The 22790-nt window shown below is 36.0% G+C and overlaps 1 protein-coding gene across 1 annotated transcript; it reads right to left on the minus strand.

Moving 5' to 3' along the window:
- Positions 1 to 3158: 3158 nt before the first annotated feature.
- Positions 3159 to 22490, minus strand: KRIT1 (KRIT1 ankyrin repeat containing). Its single transcript, XM_010126701.2, has 16 exons — positions 22387 to 22490; positions 21776 to 21935; positions 20292 to 20384; positions 19257 to 19386; positions 17650 to 17893; positions 17254 to 17369; positions 16670 to 16813; positions 15420 to 15576; positions 15030 to 15137; positions 13232 to 13388; positions 11072 to 11223; positions 10265 to 10431; positions 7588 to 7675; positions 6122 to 6328; positions 5665 to 5781; positions 3159 to 4879 (listed from the first exon to the last, which is right to left on the minus strand). Exons 1-16 carry the CDS (start codon positions 22486 to 22488, stop codon positions 4811 to 4813), a joined length of 2211 nt encoding a protein of 736 aa, XP_010125003.1. The 5' UTR covers positions 22489 to 22490; the 3' UTR covers positions 3159 to 4810.
- Between the last annotated feature and the right edge of the window lie 300 nt (positions 22491 to 22790).

Consider the following 22790-nt stretch of genomic DNA (forward strand, 5'->3'; position numbering starts at 1 on the left):
AGCTGACCGATACCATTATTACTTGCAATTAAATGGACCAAATACTCCAGTTCACCTATGCTGTCTAGAATTTCCTTCAATGCATTGTGAGATACATCCAGTTCCCTGAGGCAAACCAGTTTGGATAGCTCCTCTAGAATTTTAGTTAACTGATAAAGAAATGAGACAATTCATTTACTTAGATACAACTTCTCTTCTGAAAAAAAAAAAAAAATTAAAAGGTAACTTTCCTGCAGGCAAAATAACATTCCATAACTTAATTCCAACAATAAAAGCTTCTGATCTTCAATTCTAGTGAAAGGTAATTTGGTAAAAAAACCCCACAAACTCTGGACTTTAGAAATGTGAGACAATTTTCTCTACTTATAAGAAATCAGGGATCGAATACAGTTTTTCTTGTTTGAGTTAGCAGAATTTTAATGACCAAATAATTTAAAGAAGTATGACACGAGTTGGAAGGATTTGTTAATTTCATAGAGAGGAATCCTGGAGGCAGGCTTGTCTACCAAATTCCTTTTTGTCTCTTGATATCCATTGGGATGGAAAAAACCTACATTCCTAATAGTACTAGAAAAATTAAAAATAGATGGTCTATTTCAGAACAATCTGATTATCAAAATATCACTTCAAAATATACCTCACTAACACTATAAAGTGAGGTTTATGTCTAGTATTTCTGTCCTAATAGACTTTTGTCGCATTCTGGTATTAAAAATAGGTAGATGCATACCTGTATTTACCTCTATAGAAGCTTTTTTTTCTGCTCTTCAGTTAGTCTAGGTGTATTCAAACGCAGGAGCTTTTACATCTGTCAGGAGGAAGTCTGTTAGTAACAATTTAGCAGCACAACAATCTATGCAACACAAGTTTTTCTTACCTAAAGGAAATGTTCTCTACCTTCAACCCATTCATTCGACGCACCGTCAATGTCTCCAGCAAAGAACAATGACATATTTCAGGAGAAGGTACAGACTAGTGGTTTGATACATTTAGGTCTTTGATCACTTCCAGCTTGCTAATCTGTAAAGGAATACTCTTTATCTGATTATCTGAAATGTTGAGTGTTTTCAAACACTTTAAAGAACACAGTTCTTCAGGAAGCGAGTCAGACTTCTTACGGTGTCAGAGCAGCACCTGGAAAGTCTTTATCTCGGATACCACTGCTGGCATGCTAGTGATTTCATTCTCGCATCCAAGTAAACTAGTTCTGTAAGGCTGCACAAGCATGCAGAAAAGGAGCATAGTTTATTTTTGTTTAACTCTAGATGCTCCAAATCTTTAATGTCAGAAATTCCAGGTATTGGAGCTGCCAGTAAGATTTAAGAGTTTAAGATCAGATAGTGCACACGGTGCATTTGGAAACAGAGAGAGCTTATTATTCCGGAGGTCAGCTTTGGTTATCCAGGTACAATTCTTTAATTTAACAGGAATGTATGTTAATGCGTTTCCAGAAAGGTCTATTTTGGAGAGGTCTTTCAAATGTGATATTTGTTCATCCGGTGAGTCCAGTCGGTTTCTACGTAAAGAAAACTCTTTGAAATGTTTGAGTCTGTGAATATTAGCAGGAAACTGGGTTAACTGATTATTATGTATAATGAGATGTTTCGATGTGGTACAGTTGCAAAGATTATTTGTAATGCCTTTGAATAATTTGTGTAAGGTTCAGAAACCTGAGATCTCATAAATTGTCCACTTCATCTGAAAGAAACTCCAATTTGTTATAATCAACTCTGAGGACTTTTATTTTTGTCAACCAGAAAAGCTGCAGAGACAAAAATACGAGCTTACTGTTACTAATTGAAAATTCTTGTAGTTTCTTAAGCACTTTAATATCCTTTGGTAAACTCTGGATCAAGTTCTCACATTTGCTGAGTTTTACTAGATGAGGGAGGTAGCCAAGAACCCTTGAGAATATTGAGATTTGATCGGAATCAATGTTGAGTAATTTCAGCTGTGGTATCTGGAAAAGTTTTTAGTTTGTTGCCTACAAGCTCTAAAGTTTCAAGACTTTCCAATGCAAAAGGAAATTAATCCATGTTGTAGTAGTTGAGAGTGAATTCCTTAATATTTACAAGCTTTGACAGCTCTTCAGGAAGACATGATAGAGAACTGGTTGTGACGACATTCCGTACTGTCAGTTTATGAAGTAGGGGTATTTCTGGTAGCAACAGTGGCAGTCTATTTCTCTCAAGGAACAGCATTTCCAGGTTAATTACATTACCTATATTTAAGTGTAATATTTTTACTTCATTGTTGCATAAGAGAAAACATCTTAAAAGTTGGGTTTCAAAAGCGAGCAGAGGTATGCTCCCTCATCCTTTATCATTTAGTCTAAGCGTGAAATTCTCATCTTTTTCTTCAGGCAGCATACATGTTGATCCATTTTAATGACTTTCAGGATTCACTGCTGATGGTAATACATCTGGTCTGGCACCTCCACTGACAGCTTCTGAGAGGACTTAGTTTAGTTCTTCAGTATCCTTTTCAGCTGATGCAAGTAGTGCGTTTTTTTCTAACATCTGTTTCAGAGACACCTTGAGGCACTGCCACAGCGTTTATCTCAGCTGAGAATTCACATTCATACACACTGGAGTGTGTCCAGAGAAGGGCAACAAAGCTGGTGAAGGTTCTGGAGAACAAGTCTTCTGGGGAGTGGCTGAGGGAACTGGGATTGTTTAGTCTGGAGAAGAGAAGGCTGAGAGGAGACCTCATCATTGCTCTCTACAACTGCCTGAAAGGAGACTGTAGCGAGGTGAGTGTTGGTCTCTTCTCCCAAGTAGCAAGTGTAGGATGAGAGGAAATGGCCTCAAGTTGCATCAGGGGAGGTTTAGATTGGCTATTAGGAAAAATTTCTTTACAAAAACCGTGTAGACGTGGCACTCTGGGACATGGTTTAGTAGGCATGGTGGTGTTGCATTGACAGTTGGACTTGATAATCTTAAAGAAAGATCTTTTCCAACCTTAATGATTCTACTCTATCCTATTGTAATTTGTAGTCTCCATGAGACCTTCCCTATGATCCTCTCTGATAATCTTCCTACACACCTTGCAAAGATAAGCCTGTTACAAAATACAGCTCTTTGGAAATAACACCTGCTTGGTAAGACATTTGATGGCACTTTCATGTTGGCTGCAATAGTAAAAACAATAAACATGACTTGTTGCAAAAAATTTATTAGGTAGTAATAAATAAGAGTTTAGCAGAAAGAACTATACAGCAATAAGGCATGTGAACACTATTGTTAAATATGCAATTAACATTTCTCCTCTAGTTTTCTAACAAAGTGCTATGTAGAGAAGTGTTATTTCTGATACCAGTGCCAAGTGATAGCAAGGATGCACTATGAAGAACCTGACTGTTGCATTATTTACCTTAAATATAACAATCCATGAAGATTTACTGTTATTTATGCCATTGAAGTTTAAGTAGGAAAGTACAGCTTGCTAAGAAGATTACAAAATATAAGTCTCCTGTTCACTTTATTAAACCGCTTACTACTTTAATTTCTTAAACTGCACTTACTAGTAGTAAGGTATGAGTAAAATTACTACACAACAGCACAGTTCCTAACATTCATTTTAACTTTTATTTGAAAACTTAGAGGCAAGTGCTAATTTTTATTTTTTAAAAAACTTTTTAATAAAATATTGCACACTGGCTTAGCATGCAGTTTACATGGAAGAAATAGTCAAGTGCACTTAAAACCCTGAAATACAACCAGAATTCTTTAAAATTTGTGTTATGCATATTATTTTAACATACAAGGATATGTTTCAGACTGTAAAGGGTCCAACCTTACATGTGAAACCCAACTTGTTGAGACCCAATCCTGACTCTGCAAAGAGCAGGCAGAATGCTTACAAAGTGAATCTGACTTTCTTGCATTACCAGTCTTCGTTCTTGCATCCTGCATTGCTTGTAGCCTCAAGAATTAAGTAATGAGTAGAAAAATTAATTTAACAGAAATAACTTAGTACTTCCTATATGAATTTTTGTCACTGCAGACGTGTTGCAATCCAGGGTAATATTAAACTTTCTGACATCCTCTGAGTAAGATTCATTTGTAAATCTCTTATCTCCTCCTTCTCCATATACAGATTTTATATTGCACAGCAAATGTAAAAATCCATTTTATAAAAACCCCAAGCATGCTAAACATTTAATATGGCTTCTGAACGTTTTAAAGTATTTCCCTTTTGACATCCTCATGCAATATTTTAGAATAAATATGAATACAAAGTGTGAGAAAGTTAAGAGTAAAAATAAAGCCAGCTATAATGTTTGTCAGAAACCAAATAAAAACCAACAGTTTATCAAAAGTAGTTGCTCAAAGGTCTAACTGGTCTTTTAAGCATACTTATCAACAGTATCTTAAAAGTAAAGTGTGTCTACAAAATACTGCAACATATACAACCTCCTTGATGTTCCACAGAACGACACGAAAGGTAAATAGATTAACTGAGACTTGCTTAATGGCACTGGTAGTCCCATAGTCCTCTGGGAAAAAAAGCCTCATAGATTCATGCTCTTCAAACTCAGTAAACTATTTACATTTCATTAGCTTTATTGGTTAAGCTCAAGCCCTATGATAGCTTATATATGAAACACAAAAATATTTATAAAAATAATAGAAATGTTGTATAGCTTTTTTAAAAAAATAAACCATGCAGTTTCTGTACAAAGTTAAAAAACTGTACAAATTGACTTTTCTATTGTGTAAAATTCATGTACATAGAAGTCATCTGAGGAGCAATAAGTTGGTTTTTGCTTAGCCGTAAGATGCTGTTTTGTAACTATTGTTCATTTCCATCATTCATTTCTTTCACTTGGCATTAATTGGCCGTTTAATTTCATCAGAAGTTTTATGACAAGACCTGCCTATATAAAAATATACAATTAAATTCTATCAGCATTTCGGAACGATCAAACAATCAACTGAAGCACATGACAAATACAAGCAGATAAAAATAGTAAGTTGGAAGTTGCATCATTTTAGAGATAAGGAAAATAAAACTTAGGTTCTTCTCAGATATCAGAAAGTGTTTTTCAAAATATTCAATCACTCCCCCTTAATATACAAGAATCAAAAGCAACTACTGTCAAAGTATGCCAGATAATCAAAGCTGTAATTTTGTCACAACACATTTTAATATGGCATATTAGCACTGATGCAGACTACAGGTGAAAGAAGCACTTTCCATCAGACATCCACAAACACTATAAAAAGTTGCTGGCAGCAATTGCAGTGAAGTTGCTTTGTAACGCTGCCTTCACAGATCCTCAGTTTTATCCAGTCTCAAACTCCTCTAGTTTGGATAGCAAAGTTACCAGCTCTAACTCTGTGATTTTCATCGTATTTGGAATTATCCTTAGAGCCTGAGAGATTGGGCACATCCAACAAGCAGTTTAAATTAAAAAAAAAAAAATTCACCCTAACGATTGCAGATGCATTTTATGTAACTTGAACCCCAAAGGCATCACATGCTAGGAAAACAAGCAAACATTTTAAAATATTAAAAAGAAAGCTTTAAGATTATTTTTGTGGGGGGCTTGGCTTAGGCTTTTGTATTGTAAAAGGGTGGTCAATATCAAGAGAGAAGAGGCATGCATCTAGTTTACGGAAAAATAATTGAACATACAGGATGAAAAATGACAATTCTTACCTGTTTGGTATGCACAATAAAGCTCATTTTGTTTTCCAGACTGTGGATTTGAAAACATGTATCTCCATCTCCCAACTGCCACATAAAGCAACCATACTTTAGGCTGAGGAGTAAGGCCTACAATTAAACGTAGGAAAATGTCACTCAGAAAATATTCTCCATACTTACAAACTGAACTTTCTTTAGTTCACTTAGAGAGGATTCTGACTTAGACAGTATGTTCCACAGCCCAGTTGTAGCTTATAAAGTAGTCAAGTGGGAAAATACAAGGCTTTCTATAAAGATCTATAAGATCTATAAAGATCTTATAGATTTTAAGATCTATAAAGATCTTAAAATCTTGGAAATCTTCATAGTCAAGTTTAACCAGTCGGATGTGAAATGACTACTAGCACAAAGAATTTAAGAGAACAGAATTAAACTTCACAGTTATCGTTGGCAGTTCATTTAAGCTGACCTTTGTTTCCATGTTGAGGAGGTGCAGCCCTTTTACATTTACTCCTACATACACTTTGATGACTTTATGGCTACTTGAACTTGCTTTGGTGAATATCTGTCCCGTGAAAAAAGCTGCTCCGTAAGTAGGAATTTCCCAGCAATTCTGCAAGAACATGCGCTGAAGGTGATGCATCTCTTTACTTACACCTTCACTGGTGCTGAGATTCTAAAAATAAAGGAACAATGGCAATCAACAAGTCTTCCTCCTCAGTAGAGAAAAACAGTGACAACAAAGGACCACTAGAGTGCTCCCACCTCAAAACAGACTGATGTGAAGTACCCTAACAAAAAAAAAACCTTGGGTGGACCACACAGGAGATGAGAAGGCACAACCACAAGAGGGAACACAAGTCTTCAACAGTTAGGGGGCCATGACTGTGTGTGTGGTGGATGGGACCATCATCTTTGGATCCTGCATTGCAGCTTGTCTGAATTCTACAAAGCCATTTAAAAAATGTAAAATATAAGACTATCTTTGGAACACAAGACTGCAACTCCTTTCCCCTACCCCCATACTCCACACCCCAAAATAATGGCCTAAGAGCAGAAGTCAAGAAAGCTATACTCAGTCTTACATATTATCTGATACAAAAAAGAGTAGAGACTACTCTGCTATGCCCTCTGCTACACCATAGCCTTAGAAAGACCACTATCATCCTCTCCTTCATCTGTATTACAAAGAAGAGGAATGCTCTGCTGGTTTCTGACAAAAAAAAAAAAAAAAAAGGTGTAGGCACCAACAGGAAGTTTATGATTGAGTAACCTCATCTCAAAAGAGGGGCAAGGCCTGAAAACATTCCCTGGTGCCTCTGTACTGTTTCCTGTCAGCTACCTTTAGTGATGCATGTTAGCCAGTACAGTTCTCTGACACACCTCACTTTTTCCACAATTTTTTATAAAGTTCACAAATTTAATCTTCAGGTGCCTCTCACCCTGTTTGGAATCCACAGCCCTGCAGTCAGATGTCTTTTACAGAAACAGCCCAAGTCCACATTTAAAAATTTTGCTCAGTTAACTGCTCTAGTCAAAGGAGTTTGTGTGTGTGTGCGTGCACGCATCAGCTGCACTACCAGATCCCTAACATGCAAGTTACGCTGGTAAAAAGGACTTTGTGGATCTATTGCTACGAGCAGACATGAAAATGTAAGTCAGAAGAGATTTTTTTTTACGTATAGGCCTGAACTGGCAGTATCCCCAATACACGGTTAACATTGAATTTAAATGAACTGTCTACAATTGTATTTACTTCTAACAAACAAATCAACTGTAACTGTACAAGAAAAACAACATTCCAATAACCCATCCCAAAAATTCAGAACATACAATTTCTAGCTTTATATACCAGTGGTTTTGTTCATTAACTGACAGCCAAACAATAAAAAATGTTTAAGACAGGATTTTCTACTATTTTATTATTTATCTCACCTTGTATTCATGAAGTATCCTGTTTGTCCAATGTGGAGCTTTACTTTTGAGCTTAGTGATTGGTACTATAGATTTAAGATTTTCTTCACTAAGAGAAAAACAAAGGAGAAAAAAAAGTTTTTCTTCACTAAACAAAGTAAGGAGAAAGAACAATGCTAATTTGTATCTTCAAGTCACATATTGAGCTAGACAGTCAGCCCCTACTCTATCTTGCCTCATCAGGTGAGAAGCTTTAGGAAATGTATGCTAAGGCTTCCTAAGATACACTGTAATTCTCAGTTAATGGAGTTCAGCTTTGTGTTACACACTTTGTGTCATGCATTGCGGACATGGCATGGAGAGAAAATTCTAGCAGGAGACATGACTCTTATTTGATTACAGACCAGTTTGTTGAATTCCAATTTGGAAGCCAAAATTATATACAGTCATTCATACCACAATATTACATATTCAGAAAAGACGACTGCTTATAGGTGCTCTTCCCTTCACTGTTGTATTCGGCACCACCAAGGACTGGCCCGTTGATTTCCACATGAAAGATAAGATACTACATGACATGAAAGTGAAGCTATTTATATTAAATGCCTTTAAAAAAAACCACAATCAAACAAGAAACAGTAAAAGGAAGCCTTTGCTAGTTCGTTTTTATGCACAATTAATCTAGGTTGCATCACTAGGTTTTTGAGACTATTTAGTCATTTTTAAACTATATTTGTCAGTAACTGCACATATGCTTTACCAAACAAAAACCCTGCTCAGGACAATGCATCCAGATCTTCAAGGTCGAGGATACCCTCATACAAACAACAGCCTGGATAAAATTTTTAAATTACCAATGTTTTGATAAAGATATATGTCTACTACAAATAAAGTTCAGAATATGTATCTTTTTATCTATCTGAAGAAAAACAGAGATGTTTTACAACATCTTCGTTTGAATATGCATGGAAAGCATGCCCACATGCCCACAAGGCTCTTCTGTCTGGCCCAAATTATCTTTCCAAGTTATCCTGTCTACAGAGTCAAACACTTCCAGAGAGCAGGATCAACTCATAGCCATATTGCTCATCAGCCCCAGTGTGGTAAGGCACACTGTCCTGCAGCTGCTGGGATTCGGCAGGGGTAGTTTCACATTAAAACCAGTTGCACTGAACTGCACACTCCTGCAGGTGGGCAGTCCCACTCAAAACCATTTCTCCTTATGCTCCATCTACCAACTGTGCAACTGCAGGGCAAGATAGGTCAAGAGCTGAACCTACTGAACAGCCCAAAACCCAAAAGTTTTCCAGTCAGTGAGTGTTGTGGTTTAGCCCTAGTCAGCAATCAAATAGCACACAGCTGCTTGCACACCCTCCCCCAGCAGGGAGCAAAGCAAAGGAGCGAGAGAGGGAGCTGCCCCCAGCCAAGCCCCACTTATATACTGAGCGTGATGTTTATGGCATGGAATACTCTATTTGGCCAGTTTGGGTCAGCTGTTCTGGCTATACCCCTCCCAGCATCCTGCACCTGCACATCAGCGAGACCTGGAAAGCTGGAAAGTGTCCTTGGTCTCTTTAGTTTGTCGTGGTTTTGTTAGTGAGGGGGGGCCTCGACAAGTTACAACTAATAACATCAGTATATTATCAACATTATTCACATATCAAATCCTATACTAAATCCAGAACACAGTGGTTACTGAGATGAAAATTAGCTCCATACCAGTTGAAACCAGGCCAGTGAGGTCATTCACCTAGCTTACCGTGTAATGGTACAATCTCTAAATCTAACAGAAGGAAGAGAAAGGAATGAACAAGCACAGTCAGTACAGCCAGACCTTTCAGAGACAGCTGACTCTTACATCAGAGTAACTGCAGCAGAAAACACACCCTGATTTAGTGATGGTGGAGAATACAACCAGAAAAAAAACCCAAGCCGATACAACTCAGCTGATGCTGTGTATGAGACGAGATGAGAACTACAGTAGCATTCAGAATAGCATAGCTGCTGTTACATGACTGAATGGAGGTGGAGATGGTATGGGGTGGAGTGAAGGTGCACACAGTAGAAAACTGGAATGCTGATGTGCTCAAGATATTGCTGTATAAATGTATGTGGGAGGAAGACGCCATATCCCAGAACAGCTCAGCTACTCTTGTGCTGCCAAGCCAAGAGAAGGGGAGAGAAAAGCACCATCTGGCAGAGCCCTACTGGTGCTATGTTTCTGACAATTTAGGATAGCAGCTCACATACAAATGAGAGAACAGAAATAGAGAACAGTATTTCTGCACGGTCTGTCCTCCTCAAGGAGGGAGGAAAGCCAATCCCAGAAGTTAGTCTAACTGGACATAGTAAGAAGTTTCTTCAGCATTGTCCAGAGTCTCAGTCCTGTCAAAACCCTTAATTCCCATCAATACTGTTACTAATTTTGGTATTATTGTATCTCAATATAAAGTTACAGAATACAGAACCCTCATTCCTCTGCCTGGGACTGCAATAATTAAGATAACGATATTTTTCAGACCCCATGTCCTGCTTCCATTAAAGCTATGAGGGTTATGTGGTTACTCTGAACTAGAGCTCAGTGACGGAGAAAAATAATAAATACACCATAGCTAAAATATGAGAGTTCCTTAGTAAGTGCTATCTAAAAACACTTAATCTAAAAACATAATTTTAAAATTTAAACACACATACTTACTTTAGAAAGCCCTGTTTATGTTTCTTGCTCTCATAATTTCCATAGACTATTTGTAGGAGCAGACTTGCCAGTGTGATCAGTTTGGCATCAGGTGATGTATAGAAACCTTTCAGTAAATTATATCTGGCTTCATCAAAAAGGATAAGAATAGCCAATGGATCCTCAATCTGTTAAAAAGATTTAAATAATATGATTTCCTTGTAAAAGAAAATGAGCTTAGAAACTATAAATACAATTTCTGACTGATTCAGAGACAGAAGAGAAAGGTGTTATCCTGATTGAAGCACAATTCATTTTAGTAATGCTTTGTAATAGAAAAAATGACATATTGTCACTGTCTTAATTCAAGACTTCACTCATCTAACACACTTACAAATTAAAGGTGACTAGCTTACCACGGCAAATCAAAAAGTTAACAGAAATACTGACATCTGTGGGTTTTTTCCCCACATGAAATCATTTTGAATAATATGTTGGGATAATCCCTTTGAAATTGGCCAATTAAATATTTGAAAAATCAGCACAAGGAAGAGAATGAAAATTGGGCAGGTTGTTTTTAGTTGTATGACAGACACATAAAGACTCGGGCACACAGACTTAAGATCTACCAAACAGTTTGGAAGGTGAGAAATGAGAGATGGAGGGAGGGAGGAACCTGAAGACTCAAACTATTGCAGAAAAGAACAGGAGAGGAGAGGTCCAGTTTAAATAAATTTGGAAGTTACTAAAGTCATTAAAAACACTGAGTGTTGATGGTCATGTTCTGATTCTGACCATGATTTAATGCTATCACTTTCAAGTGCACACCTTTTTTTCTATTTCCAGTGGAAGTCTCACATCTCTTCTCAGAAAAAGCTGTGAAGTTTCCCTTTGAGGATCCAAGTTTGTCAGTTCAGTGAATATTTCAGGCCAATCACGAATATGCTGCAAAGGCTTGTGATATGGCTTCAGTTGGAGGCCTGGGGAAAAAAAAAAACAAAACAGGTTTTATTTCTAAATAAACAAATAGAAAAACACAGACATAAGACACAAAGATATGCACACGTGCACACGCACACACACGATGAGATGCTGCCACAAAACCAGAATATCTGAAACTGAGGACTCATTAACAAACATTTTCCCTATGTTTTCTAAACTGCTATATATAAAAGGTTTTGAAAATACAAATTTCGTGAGTGAAGTTGAATTTAAAAATTTAATGGAATGCCAAGATGGACCTTAAAACCACGAAAATAAAACATTAGAGGTTGTTAAAACATTAGAGGCTGTTGTCTCAATTATTATGGGGGAAATACAAAGTCCAAAAGTCTTATTTTTGACAGAAAACCACAAATGCAGCTTATCTTATAAATGTATTTGCCATTTTTGGATGTATATAAACCACAAACTTTTCAGAACATACATTCTTTTTTTGTCTGTAATACATCTTGATTCTTAACATGTTACCTCCCATGTTTCATGTTCTCCTGTGTATATGAGAGCTGAGAAATCAATACAGAGCTTCCAGCTACAGTCCTACTGCACACTACAGTCCATGCCCTTAGTTACACTCATTCACTTACCTTGCCTGTCTTTGTGATTACTGCTTGGCTGTTCTCTAGTAGTGAGAAACTAGAAGGCTTTATCTGCCTCATCCTTACTGCTCTGGCTTTTACTGTGACATTTCACATAAGATGTAAAACTTCAAAGGATGTGTTATAGTGCCACATCTTTTCACTGAGAATAATCTGTCCACTCAACTTATCCAGCTTACATTCAAACACAGAAAAACATTATCTGTCCTACAAATGAGAAAACTATGGTCTTTACAGTTGTACAGAAACTGCAAGAAATACATTTTATAATCAAACTTGTCCATTAGTTGTTTGAAGCCATAAATCAGAAGCTGACTCATTATGTTTAACTGAGGGTTACAGTAGTCATGTGGCATACAGCAAAGTAAAAAGGCAAATGGCATGACGCTGGGAGAAGAAGATTAAAAAAGAATGAAGAAAATATTTCCTGCAATATTTATAGATATAAAAAGTACAATGCTGCTGTTGTGGAAGATTGGCAGAAAATAAAATTCTAAATGCAAAGCTTCTGTATTAGTGGTACTGTCACCACAGTATCCTACCAGACCTGAACTGTGCTTTGTAAATCCACTATAATGTGTCCTGTAGCTATCTTGTTGCAGCAGTACCATTTACCACGTTTTACTTTTTATTTAGATCAGAAATACAACAAATGTTATAACAATGTTTTACATCAGAATTCCCTCCCACCAAATGTATCTGAAAACTTGTTTATCAAGAATCATTATGATTAAAGGAACTAATGAAAAAGCAATAATCAGCTTTACTTTCGTTGCTAGTTTTAAATAGATTAAACTTTGGTTACAAACAACTACAAGCATCCAATTTCAGATACTCTGGGAAGAAAAATACCACTAAAATCAGGGTACGTTAGCAGTAAGGACTATGACAGCAAAGATGCCCTGTAACAGAAAGGCAATCTGGACTAGCTTCATCTTCCTAGATGAAATACATTCTAGATGCCACAGTGATACAAGGTCAGACCTACTGGGAGTACTCAGAATGATGGCTAAAATGGAGCAGCTCTCTATAGCTCTGCAAGCACAGTTTGGAGACAGCAGGCTGTAAAGGCTGGGTGTTGATCTACTGGAGGAAAGTTTAAGCAGATGAAATAGAAAAATTGGTTTCATTTCCTATGCAAAAGATACCAAGAATGAGACCTACAGGGATTACAGAGTCTCTGGCAGGCACAAAGTGTATTAACAGACAGTGTAGATATCAATTAATTCCTAAAGGATAGCTTGTAAAAGCTGATAGAAAAAGGTTAATCTGGAACTGTCAGAGAGCTTGTTTCCTATTTTCCTAAGAAAATCTTATTTTTTCTAAAGGCAAGCAGAAATAAAAAAGCTATGATAAACTCTCAGGCGTAACGGTCTTCCTTGTTACTTACTGAGGTTCTCAGAACAGATCCAGATAGTGAAGTACTGCTGAGTTTCCTGAGACAAACGCATCCCCTCCATTATCTGCTGTACAGTAGTATTGTTTCCATGTTTCAACTCAACAGAGCGGTATGAGCCATCCATACGATAAATTCGTGCCTTTTCATACTACATAAAAATATAAACATATTGAACAAAGAACTTGTTAAAATCCTTTCTGCTGGTGCGTCTGAAAAGGAAAGCAATTTTACCGTAATTCAGCAACACCCATACTGTTGAGAAAAAGAACACTGCGCAACTCCTGCGTATTTACTATTTATCAAAACTGTTTGTTTCACTTCCTATGCAAGTTCTTATACTGTGCTTTTTGCCACAGTAAGTCCAAGAAAGATCTTACAGATATGAGGACTTAATTTCTGTCGAACTCAAAAGTAAGTAGGCACTTAGAAGTTCCCTGAGGGATTTAGGCTGAACTGCCTATGCACATCCCGAAGTGTCCAGCTCACTATTACTGGCAGGTTCTGAATTATTCCCCTTATTAATCTATACTAAAAAGACTTATTTTTAAGAGGGAAGCACCACCCTTTAAATAGACCCCAGTACAATAAGAATACGATCTCACTAAGTTCTTTTAGCATTTCTATAATAATACTACTAATAAATGCTTTCCCCCTTCAGAATTCCCATAGGTTTCACTGAATTGCATGTAGGCCCAGAGTATGCCTCCTGAAAGACGTACTTAAATGTAAATCAGGTGCTAAAAGCATATATACACAAGTCATAAATCCAGGAAACTTCTTGTTTTCATCTTTCTAACAGGTTAAATGTTTTAGTTGCTTGAATAAAAAAGTTGCAGGAATTTGTTATTTCCCTTCTTCAAATCTACTTAGTCTTCAAGAACAGGGTTCCTAAAAACTTCTGGAAAAAAATATGAATGCCTTGGAAAATTACAACTGACTGAAAATGAGGCTGGAATGGAAAACATCTGTCTATTTTTGCTGCAGTAGTTGCTGTAACTCCTATTGCAGTAATTTCTATCCTTTTTTAAATTTTAATGTATTAATTCAATAGTAGTAAGTGACAACATACTCCCACCTATTACGCTGTGAAATCTACTTAAAATGCGTGCATTAGGGTCCTTAGACACACATCTGCCATTTGATCAACCACGTAATAAGATCCTCAAAATACAAGAGGTCAATTCCTTCATTAATTATTTCTGAGGATTCATTCATACAGAGTGAAATTAAGATAATTTAAAACATCTTGAAAAACTAACAGGTTTACTGCCACCTACCTACAAAGAAAAGAAACAAGCGGTTGTGTATCATTTGGCTAATTTGAAATCTACTTCAGGATGAGTAAATTCATGTCGTAAATTTTGGTCACTATCCTGGCTAGATCTCCACTGACTGCCAAGGAAGCCTACACTGACTAACTGATGTAAAGCCTGTTTTGTAGAAGCCTGCATTTAGCCAGCTGAATGCTCCTGTTTATCAACATACACGATGACAACGCATAAAGTAAGCTGATGGTTGTATGATCAAAAGTAGACATAAAATCGGTAGCTGATGTGATGCTCCTACAAATCAATCAAAACATCACATTTAATGTCTTACATGTATTTCTTGAGCAATAAATATAGACAGAAATATTTAAAGAGACAAAATGCCAGTTTGTCAATATTTACACTAATAATTTCAGTATACTGCACATTTCCAGTAAGAGCTATAAGTGAGCCTAGCTCTTCTACAAGTTTATGTGTAAATTAAATATAAACTTCCAATTATTTAGAAAATAAACTCATACAGGTTTATTTATGGCTTCCTTCAGCAGTTTCGCAGTTTCTTCCCACTCATTTTGTTTGTTCTCCTCACAGACATTCAGTGGAGATCTTCCTTGTTGGTCAGTAATGTGCTACAAACACAAACAGAAACATTGATAATACCTTGTTTTAACAGGAGAGAGGTAAACATTTATACATTTTTTGAGATAATTAAAATCCTTGATGCTAGGGTTCAAACATTTAATTGATATATAATGGGAAAAGTAGAGGTAATAGAAAATATTTAACCATTTTTTGGTAATCTCTCAAGGATCATTGCATTTACACATTGTGATCTGGACACAAAATATTTCAGATACACAGGCTAGAAACTGTTGCTAAAAGTACTATTTCTATACACAAACAGAACTTACTCTGTCAATTTCTGGATGATTTAGTAAAATTTGTACTATTTCAGCATGCCCACCTCCAGCAGCAAAATGAAGAGGAGAGCTAAGTTGGCCGTTCAAAAGATTTGGATTACATTTTCCTTTCTCCAACAGCATTCGAGTGGCTTCAACTTTTCCATACCTGCAGACAGGTTTAAAGCAGAACAGACACAGCAAATGTAAAATAATTTTTTTTTTTTGAGATAGTCCTAAATATGGAAAAGTGTATTTCCACACTCAAGAGGTTTTAGCTTTCAAATGACACCAAAGACAATGGAACATTATTAACTTCTTTGGTAACCATTGGTCTAGTAACCATTTATTGGATTCATTATAGACAAATCAAACCTTGCTTTAAACTAGCTAAGTTTGGGTAGTTGTAGCAATTCAGTCATGGCCAGAGTTCAGCCTTGCCTGGAGAAAAAACAAACAAACAAACAAAAACCAAACCCAAAAAACTGTATGAGAATTGGAGTAAAGCTTCTGATTGTCAATGCAGATGGATCCTGAGGACTCTTAGGCCTTACGCCAATAACTGGTAAATGTCATGTATACTGTTTATGAAAACTTTCTGACAAACACTAAAAATCAAATAAGTGGTTTTTATTATAACAAAGTTTGATTTTCGTGTTATTCATATCATCAGACACTACTATAAATACAGAAGACTAACTTGCATAACAATATAACAAAAGCATTTTTACAACAGCTGATGAAAGCTCTCACGCACTGACAGATTAAATCATCACAGAGTTATAGTCAGACAAGTTGACCTCTGCAGATCACCTAGTCCAGCTTCCCACTCAAAGCCTGACCATCTTTAAAACATGCTCCGCTCAGCTACTGCTGTGCTGTAAAACTGCTTACAGCCTTTAACCAGCAAACATTGTATTAGTCACCACACTAAACTAGACCCAGTGTCTCCAACAGGAATTAGAACAGATGCTTCAGGACAGATATAAGTGGCAATAGCTAAGCGTTAGTGTTTGATGATATGAGCTCCACACTTGGTCTCCTATGAAACCATTACGATTGAAATTATCTCAAAACCTGAAGCAATCTTTCTCTTCAGAAGGTTAACACTAACATATATTAAAGTCAAACTGTAAAAAGTCTAGAGTTTTTTTGATTTCTCATTTTTGAGTCTGTATGATGAATTAGATAAATGATTAGCACTAAAGAATCATGATAGCAAGATTGCATTTGATTGGCAAAACTATATTCATCTGACTCACCAGCATGCATAATGGATAGGTGCCCAGTGGTCACTATCCAACTGATTAACAGAAAACTTTTTATCCAGAAGGTGGCTTAGTAAATCAGAGTCACCTTCGCAAGCACTGCGGTGAAGGGGGAAATCATCTACCCACTGGTGCTCCCTATGAATTAAAAGGGGAAACAGGAGGAAAACACAGTTCAGAGATATTTCAATAGTTGAGAACATTGACTTTTTAAAAATTACTAACATAGCACTAACTGTAGATCTACATGAAGAATAAAAATGGACCTCATGCAGCTAAAGTGTTCCAGTATTCATACAACCAGTATTTTCGTCATGCAGTAGTCAAGCCACAGCTGTATTCATTATGCTAAGAAATGCTTTCCCAATGTTTATAATTTAAACCTTTCTTGATTCGTCCTTTAGTTGTAGTGTTTCAGTACTTAGAGACTTCAAGTAGAATTTAAAAAAAAAAAAATTATTTACATACAGTAAAGCCCTAAACCAATAGCAGTCTCATTCTGACCAAGTCTACCAAGTGCTACTGTAACATAGCAAAACAAAATTATCTGTTAATAAAAAACGAATGTAACATAATACTTGTCCTCTGTGACACTGCTCATGCTACGTTGCCACTTTTCTCTTTTAGGAATCTGAATCTTTGAATAGTCTGGGGCTCCAAGGCCAAAGTACGGATTTATTACCACTTTGTCAACCTGTGAAGACATAATTTAAACACAACTGAAAAAATACCTTACTGAGATTTGGCTAAACAATCCCCCATCCAGGCTAGGTATTATCTTGAAACCAAAGTTATGATAGTAACATTTTATGTTCAAATGTGAGGATTTGAAAAACCATTCAGCAGTAAGTGTGCAATAAAGAAATCTGATTATATTAAACATAAGGCACACACTCATATCAAATAAATGAATGAATTGTAAAATGAAAATGTATGTGCGTTTCACAAATATAAAATGAAAAGATAGTTCTTACCCTATTGGTATACTGAAGGTCAGATCCAAACAAAGGATTATAGATACACATATCTGCTTTCTCCAGTGCCAGCATTTTACTCTTTATTTCCAGGGCAGTATAACCCATGTGTAACGAGCTCTCTGTTTGACCAGGTTCTATAGCATAGGCAGGGTTTATGACATTTGTTTTAATTCTCTCAAGAGGAGATGGTCTGAATAAAGCTGGGATGGAGTGAGACTGGGTATGCCGTTCATCCAACCATCTGCAGGAAAGAATGGGCAAGAAATCATTTTCAGGTAGAAAAGGACTATTTTGGTCATGTCTGTCCAGTATTTTGTTTGATTAAGGGTTGCATGTATGATAATCACACATTTTAATAAAAAAAAAATTATAATGTGTACAGCCAATTTTATAGCATTAAATTAATCCCCAAACAGGAATTTTTTAAACTAACTATAGTTAAGCAAATGTAATTGCTCAAACACATTTCCTGCGGCTGCAAACTCTCAAAGAAAAGGAAATTGTAAGCTAAGGTAAGAGTAACATTCGTTATAGCCAAAACACTTAACCACACCAACACGTCACTGTTTCATTTACTTTCAGTTTATCAGTATTACTACTCTCAAAATACACAGTTTGAAACTTAAAGCAGTTTTTTTAAGGGTGAGTTGAAGTTTCAATATCTGCCCTGACTTAATCCTTCTAATTCATCTGTTTCATTAGGGAGAGATGGGAAAACGCAAAAAATCAGAAGGTCTTGTTTCCAAACTGCTAAGTCTCTTTCACATAGGTTAATACCTGCCTTTTCACAAAGCTATGCTGAAGGTTTTTCTCTTCTAAGTGCGCTCCTACTGACAGTATAGAAGGGCTTTAGAGCCCTTTTACTCTGAGCTACTGGGGAAAGTCAGAACTGTACACTGGCTGCACTTTTTCCTGCCACATATGCAATATAACACAGGGCTCAGGACAAGTTAATATATTTTCACCAAATAAATAAATATATTTTCACCAAATTGCTAAATTACTTTAGAGTTGTTGAATAGGGCACATTTTATCTAAGGTCTAAAGCCAGGTTTATATTTAGGTTTCTTCATATACTTTCTGACGAGCTTTAGATAAACATGTACTTTGCTGGAATGCAATAAATTCCATTTAGTGATTTAGCCAACTTTCTGAAAGTTCAATTCCCTACTGCAAATAAATCTCTATGGCTGAGGAAGATGCACTCCCTTTCTAAAAGGAGGTTTAATTTAAATGCAAATATTAATGGTATACAATTCACAAGATATTTTTACTAGACTCTGGCAAATACTCTCAAATAAGACAATTATATCACTTATAGAAGATTAATCATTAGTATTTTATATGATTTTACAGAATATTCACTGAAAGCAAGAACTTCCAAAAAGCCACTTGAATTAGGTAAGCACATTATTCTTGAGTTTGCAAAAAGATTTTCAGAAAGATTTAGAAATCTGTTGTCAAGGTTTCAGTTTCTGATAAACATAATCACGATACCAGATTTCCTTCTTAATCACAAGAATGCTAGAAAACTATGTGCTACATCTACAAATTATCTTGTTTAACTTCTACTTTAAAGTATTTTTACTGATGGCATTTCTTACTTATCCAAGGCAATTAACATTCTCGCAGTAAGTGTAGCAAAATGCGTGCTGGATTCACTGCAGACTCTCATGATGTCTTGTAAACAGTAGAACACAGGGCATCCAGGACTGTATGTGTACTTCGTATTATCTAAAAAGGAAACATACTCTGAAGACACATCAATGAGAAGAAGAATCTTATTTTCCCTTCTGCATCTTTTGTAGTTACAGGTTCCTAACTAATTGAGAGCATAATCTAACTTTAGTCTAGAATAACTTATTTTTTTTTCCAAATGATAATTGATGGAAATTACATACAAACTTTACATAACAATTCACATCTCAACAGGGAGGCCTTAAAAACCTTAAAGTGTTCAGTTACTATTCCATCAGTGTCATCAGCTTCATCTCATGAATTAATATTAAATGTATACTGTTGTCAGAAATAAAGAATAGGACTCAGGACTAGAAGAGGTATTTATTGCTATTGGTAACTCCACAATAGTATTTATTTGATAGTTTTTAGCCTTAAGGCCTATCACTAAGGTAAAAATGAAGGAGTTTCCCCAAAAGCTCACAGACAATTACTTCAGGCTTTTTTAAAAAAAATACTTTTCTGACAAGTAATTTACTTGGTGTTTTAAAGACTTTATTCACCATTCTTTAATTCAAACAAAACCGTTTACAGACTTCAATAACATTCTCCTCTGAGTAAAGAACACTGACCTGAATACTTTCTTACACTTGCATTCAGTAAATTCTATACAAGCTAATGCATGTTTTGAAATATAATAAAGTGAACAAATACAGCTTAAAAGAGAAGTGTGCTGTTGTTACAGAAACAAAGGCAATACGCTAAAAACAAGGGGGTTTTCCTTAATTTTAAGTAACTTTTTCAAGTTTTAAAGTATTCAGAGAGAGGTTGCCACCTGAATGCAACTTTTCATGTTTTAATACAGAAAAAGCCATATAGCATATTCATAAAAATTCTTAATAAGACCTCAATGGAACTTCTACTAAAATGGGTATAACTTAAGAAACTATGCCCAACGTTACCTTTCACAACAGTTGGAACAATGTAAAGGGATGCCTCCTGGCCTGCCTTCTCTCCATCAAGAGGAAACTTCTTCATTAGCACTACGCGCTTTCCTAGCACAGTGTTAAAAAAAAAAAAAAAAAAAAAATTCATTAACGAACAAACCAAAAAAAACCCCAAACAATCTTGAGTTGGCTATCTGAAAGCTTACCAGACTCAATCTTCCTAATTTCTAGGAAGAAAAAATGATGATCATTATGAGCTAGAATCTAAAGCAAGCTAAGAAAATTTAAATACCTATGAAAAAACAAAGAACATAAATCTGTATATATCCATTAACATTAAAAATGAGAACTGCACCCCTTTTTTTATAGCGACTTTTCTATACTCCTGATTTTTATAGCATTTATTCCCCAAACCACATATCTTTAAGTTAAACGAGATTATTTTTGAAATGGGAAAGCACAGCCACATGCTATATTCTATGTTAGGGTGAATGCCTTTTTCATGTAGTGGTATGACAGTATTTTCCATGTTATTTGCCTTTCCACCCTTACAGAATTTAGCATTTTGTTTGCTTTTCTGACCTCAGAAGCGTATTTTAGCAGTGGCCACACTAAGCTGTGCATACTAATGCTTGGGCCCTCTATGTGAGTCAATTTAAAACTCTAAACTGTGTAAGAAATAGATAGGTTTTGCTTTCACCAGGCATTCCTCAATGCGTATTAATGCTATTATGTTGTTTCACGTTTGCTGCTCAACTAGCTTTGTTAAGTCCATCCAACTCCAGTTATTGCCACCCACAACATTTTACCATGCAATCAGCTATTCCTTTTCTAAACTGTCAGCACTGCAGTGACTTGCCCACACTGACAACCTTGCCAGTATAACCTTACTTACAAAGCAGAGGTGAGGTATGCAGCAAAAAAAAAAAAGTGCTTTAGTCAGTACTGTTTATACTAATCTGGAAATGAAATAAACTGGCTAAAACAATTTTTGTCAGCACAAGTGTGAGGTTGCTTGCTAGACCAGCTATGCAACAACAATGAAAAAGAAAATGTATTAATCAAATTATATCACAGTTATGCCAGAAATATTTTCATGTAGATACGGTCTACTGAACAATGCTGGCTTTAGAACAGATGTAGAAGTGATCAATTCACTAGTTCAAGTCAAGTTTAGCTGAAATTAAGGATAAAAAAAAGCCACAAGTTTAGTTACAAATCTCAATTTGAGGTGAGGTAGTAGTACAGACAGGCAAAGTTTCACTTAATAAAAATCTTTTAGTAAGCATTTTATAAAGTCGGAAGGTAAAGGGAAACAAAAGTAAATAAATTAGAGGTTTTAACTGTACAGTTGGCTTGGGTTTTTTTTATGAACCTCAAAACATACCTTCTTTTTTAAAAACTTATTTTGTGCTTTTGCACAATCTTTCCATGCCCATTTAATGCACAAAATATTGTTAAAGAGCTATCAAGAATAAATCAGATTCAAATGCTTTTACCTTTAATACCCTGATTGGCTGGTGAAATTGGTTTGGTGGCTTCTAATACATAATCCAAGATGCTCTGTGTTATCTCAGTGCCTCCCTGCAGTTTAGTTTCCAGCAAAACTTTCTTTCTTTTCTTCTTTTGGCCTTCAATGGGTACTTCAAGCAACAAAATCTTTCAAACAATAATGAAATCAAAGGAGTTTAAGCACAACTGAAACAAGCGCAGAACTTTTTTTTTTAATTTTTTTATTTATTGCACCACTGTAAAAGTAGTAACAAAATTCAGGAAGTACTGAATGTGGAGGAGCAGGATGGCGAAGTCAGAATTACCTCCAGTAAGGTTAAACAGTAAGATTAAAGAGACAGAGACAAGGCTGCACCCTTGTACTGAGCAGCTCACAGGGCAAAAGGCCCTGAAACGACACGAAACACAAAGATATTACAAAACCATAAAGTGTTCAAATACTATAAGGATGGGGCAATGCATAGTAGGTATATGACATACACAGACATTATTTAAGCAATCTTATTGTCAGATTTTCTCATCTGCTATATGATTATATATTTACTTTAACTTATTATTTTTTAAAATAATAATAAATAAATAATGTAAATTGTTTTACTTCATAGGATTTAGCTCGATATTCCCGAGAATTCAGGCTAGCAGTATTTTTTGGACGAATCACAGCAACATATGCATCTCCAATGTTTTCTGGGTTTCCCATCTCTCCTTCTTATTTTATCACTGGAAAGAAGGAATAAACAGAAAGTAAAGGTTCAGTTGAAAAAAAAGAAGAAAAAAACCCAATGGCACGCTAAACTTCAAGATGCAGTAATTATCTAAAGGAGGCCTACAGGAAAGATGGGGAGAGACTCTTCAGTAGGGCCTGTTGTGAGAGGACTAGGGGCAATGGTTTCAAAACAGAGGGAGACAGATTTAGATTAGATATTAAGAAAAATTTTTTTACCATGAGGGTGGTAGAACACTGGAACAGGTTGCCCAGAGAGGTGGTGGATGCCCCATCCC

This window comes from Chlamydotis macqueenii, chromosome 2, assembly GCF_036417535.1.
Source record: "Chlamydotis macqueenii isolate bChlMac1 chromosome 2, bChlMac1.mat, whole genome shotgun sequence".
NCBI classification, from domain to species: Eukaryota; Metazoa; Chordata; class Aves; order Otidiformes; family Otididae; genus Chlamydotis; species Chlamydotis macqueenii.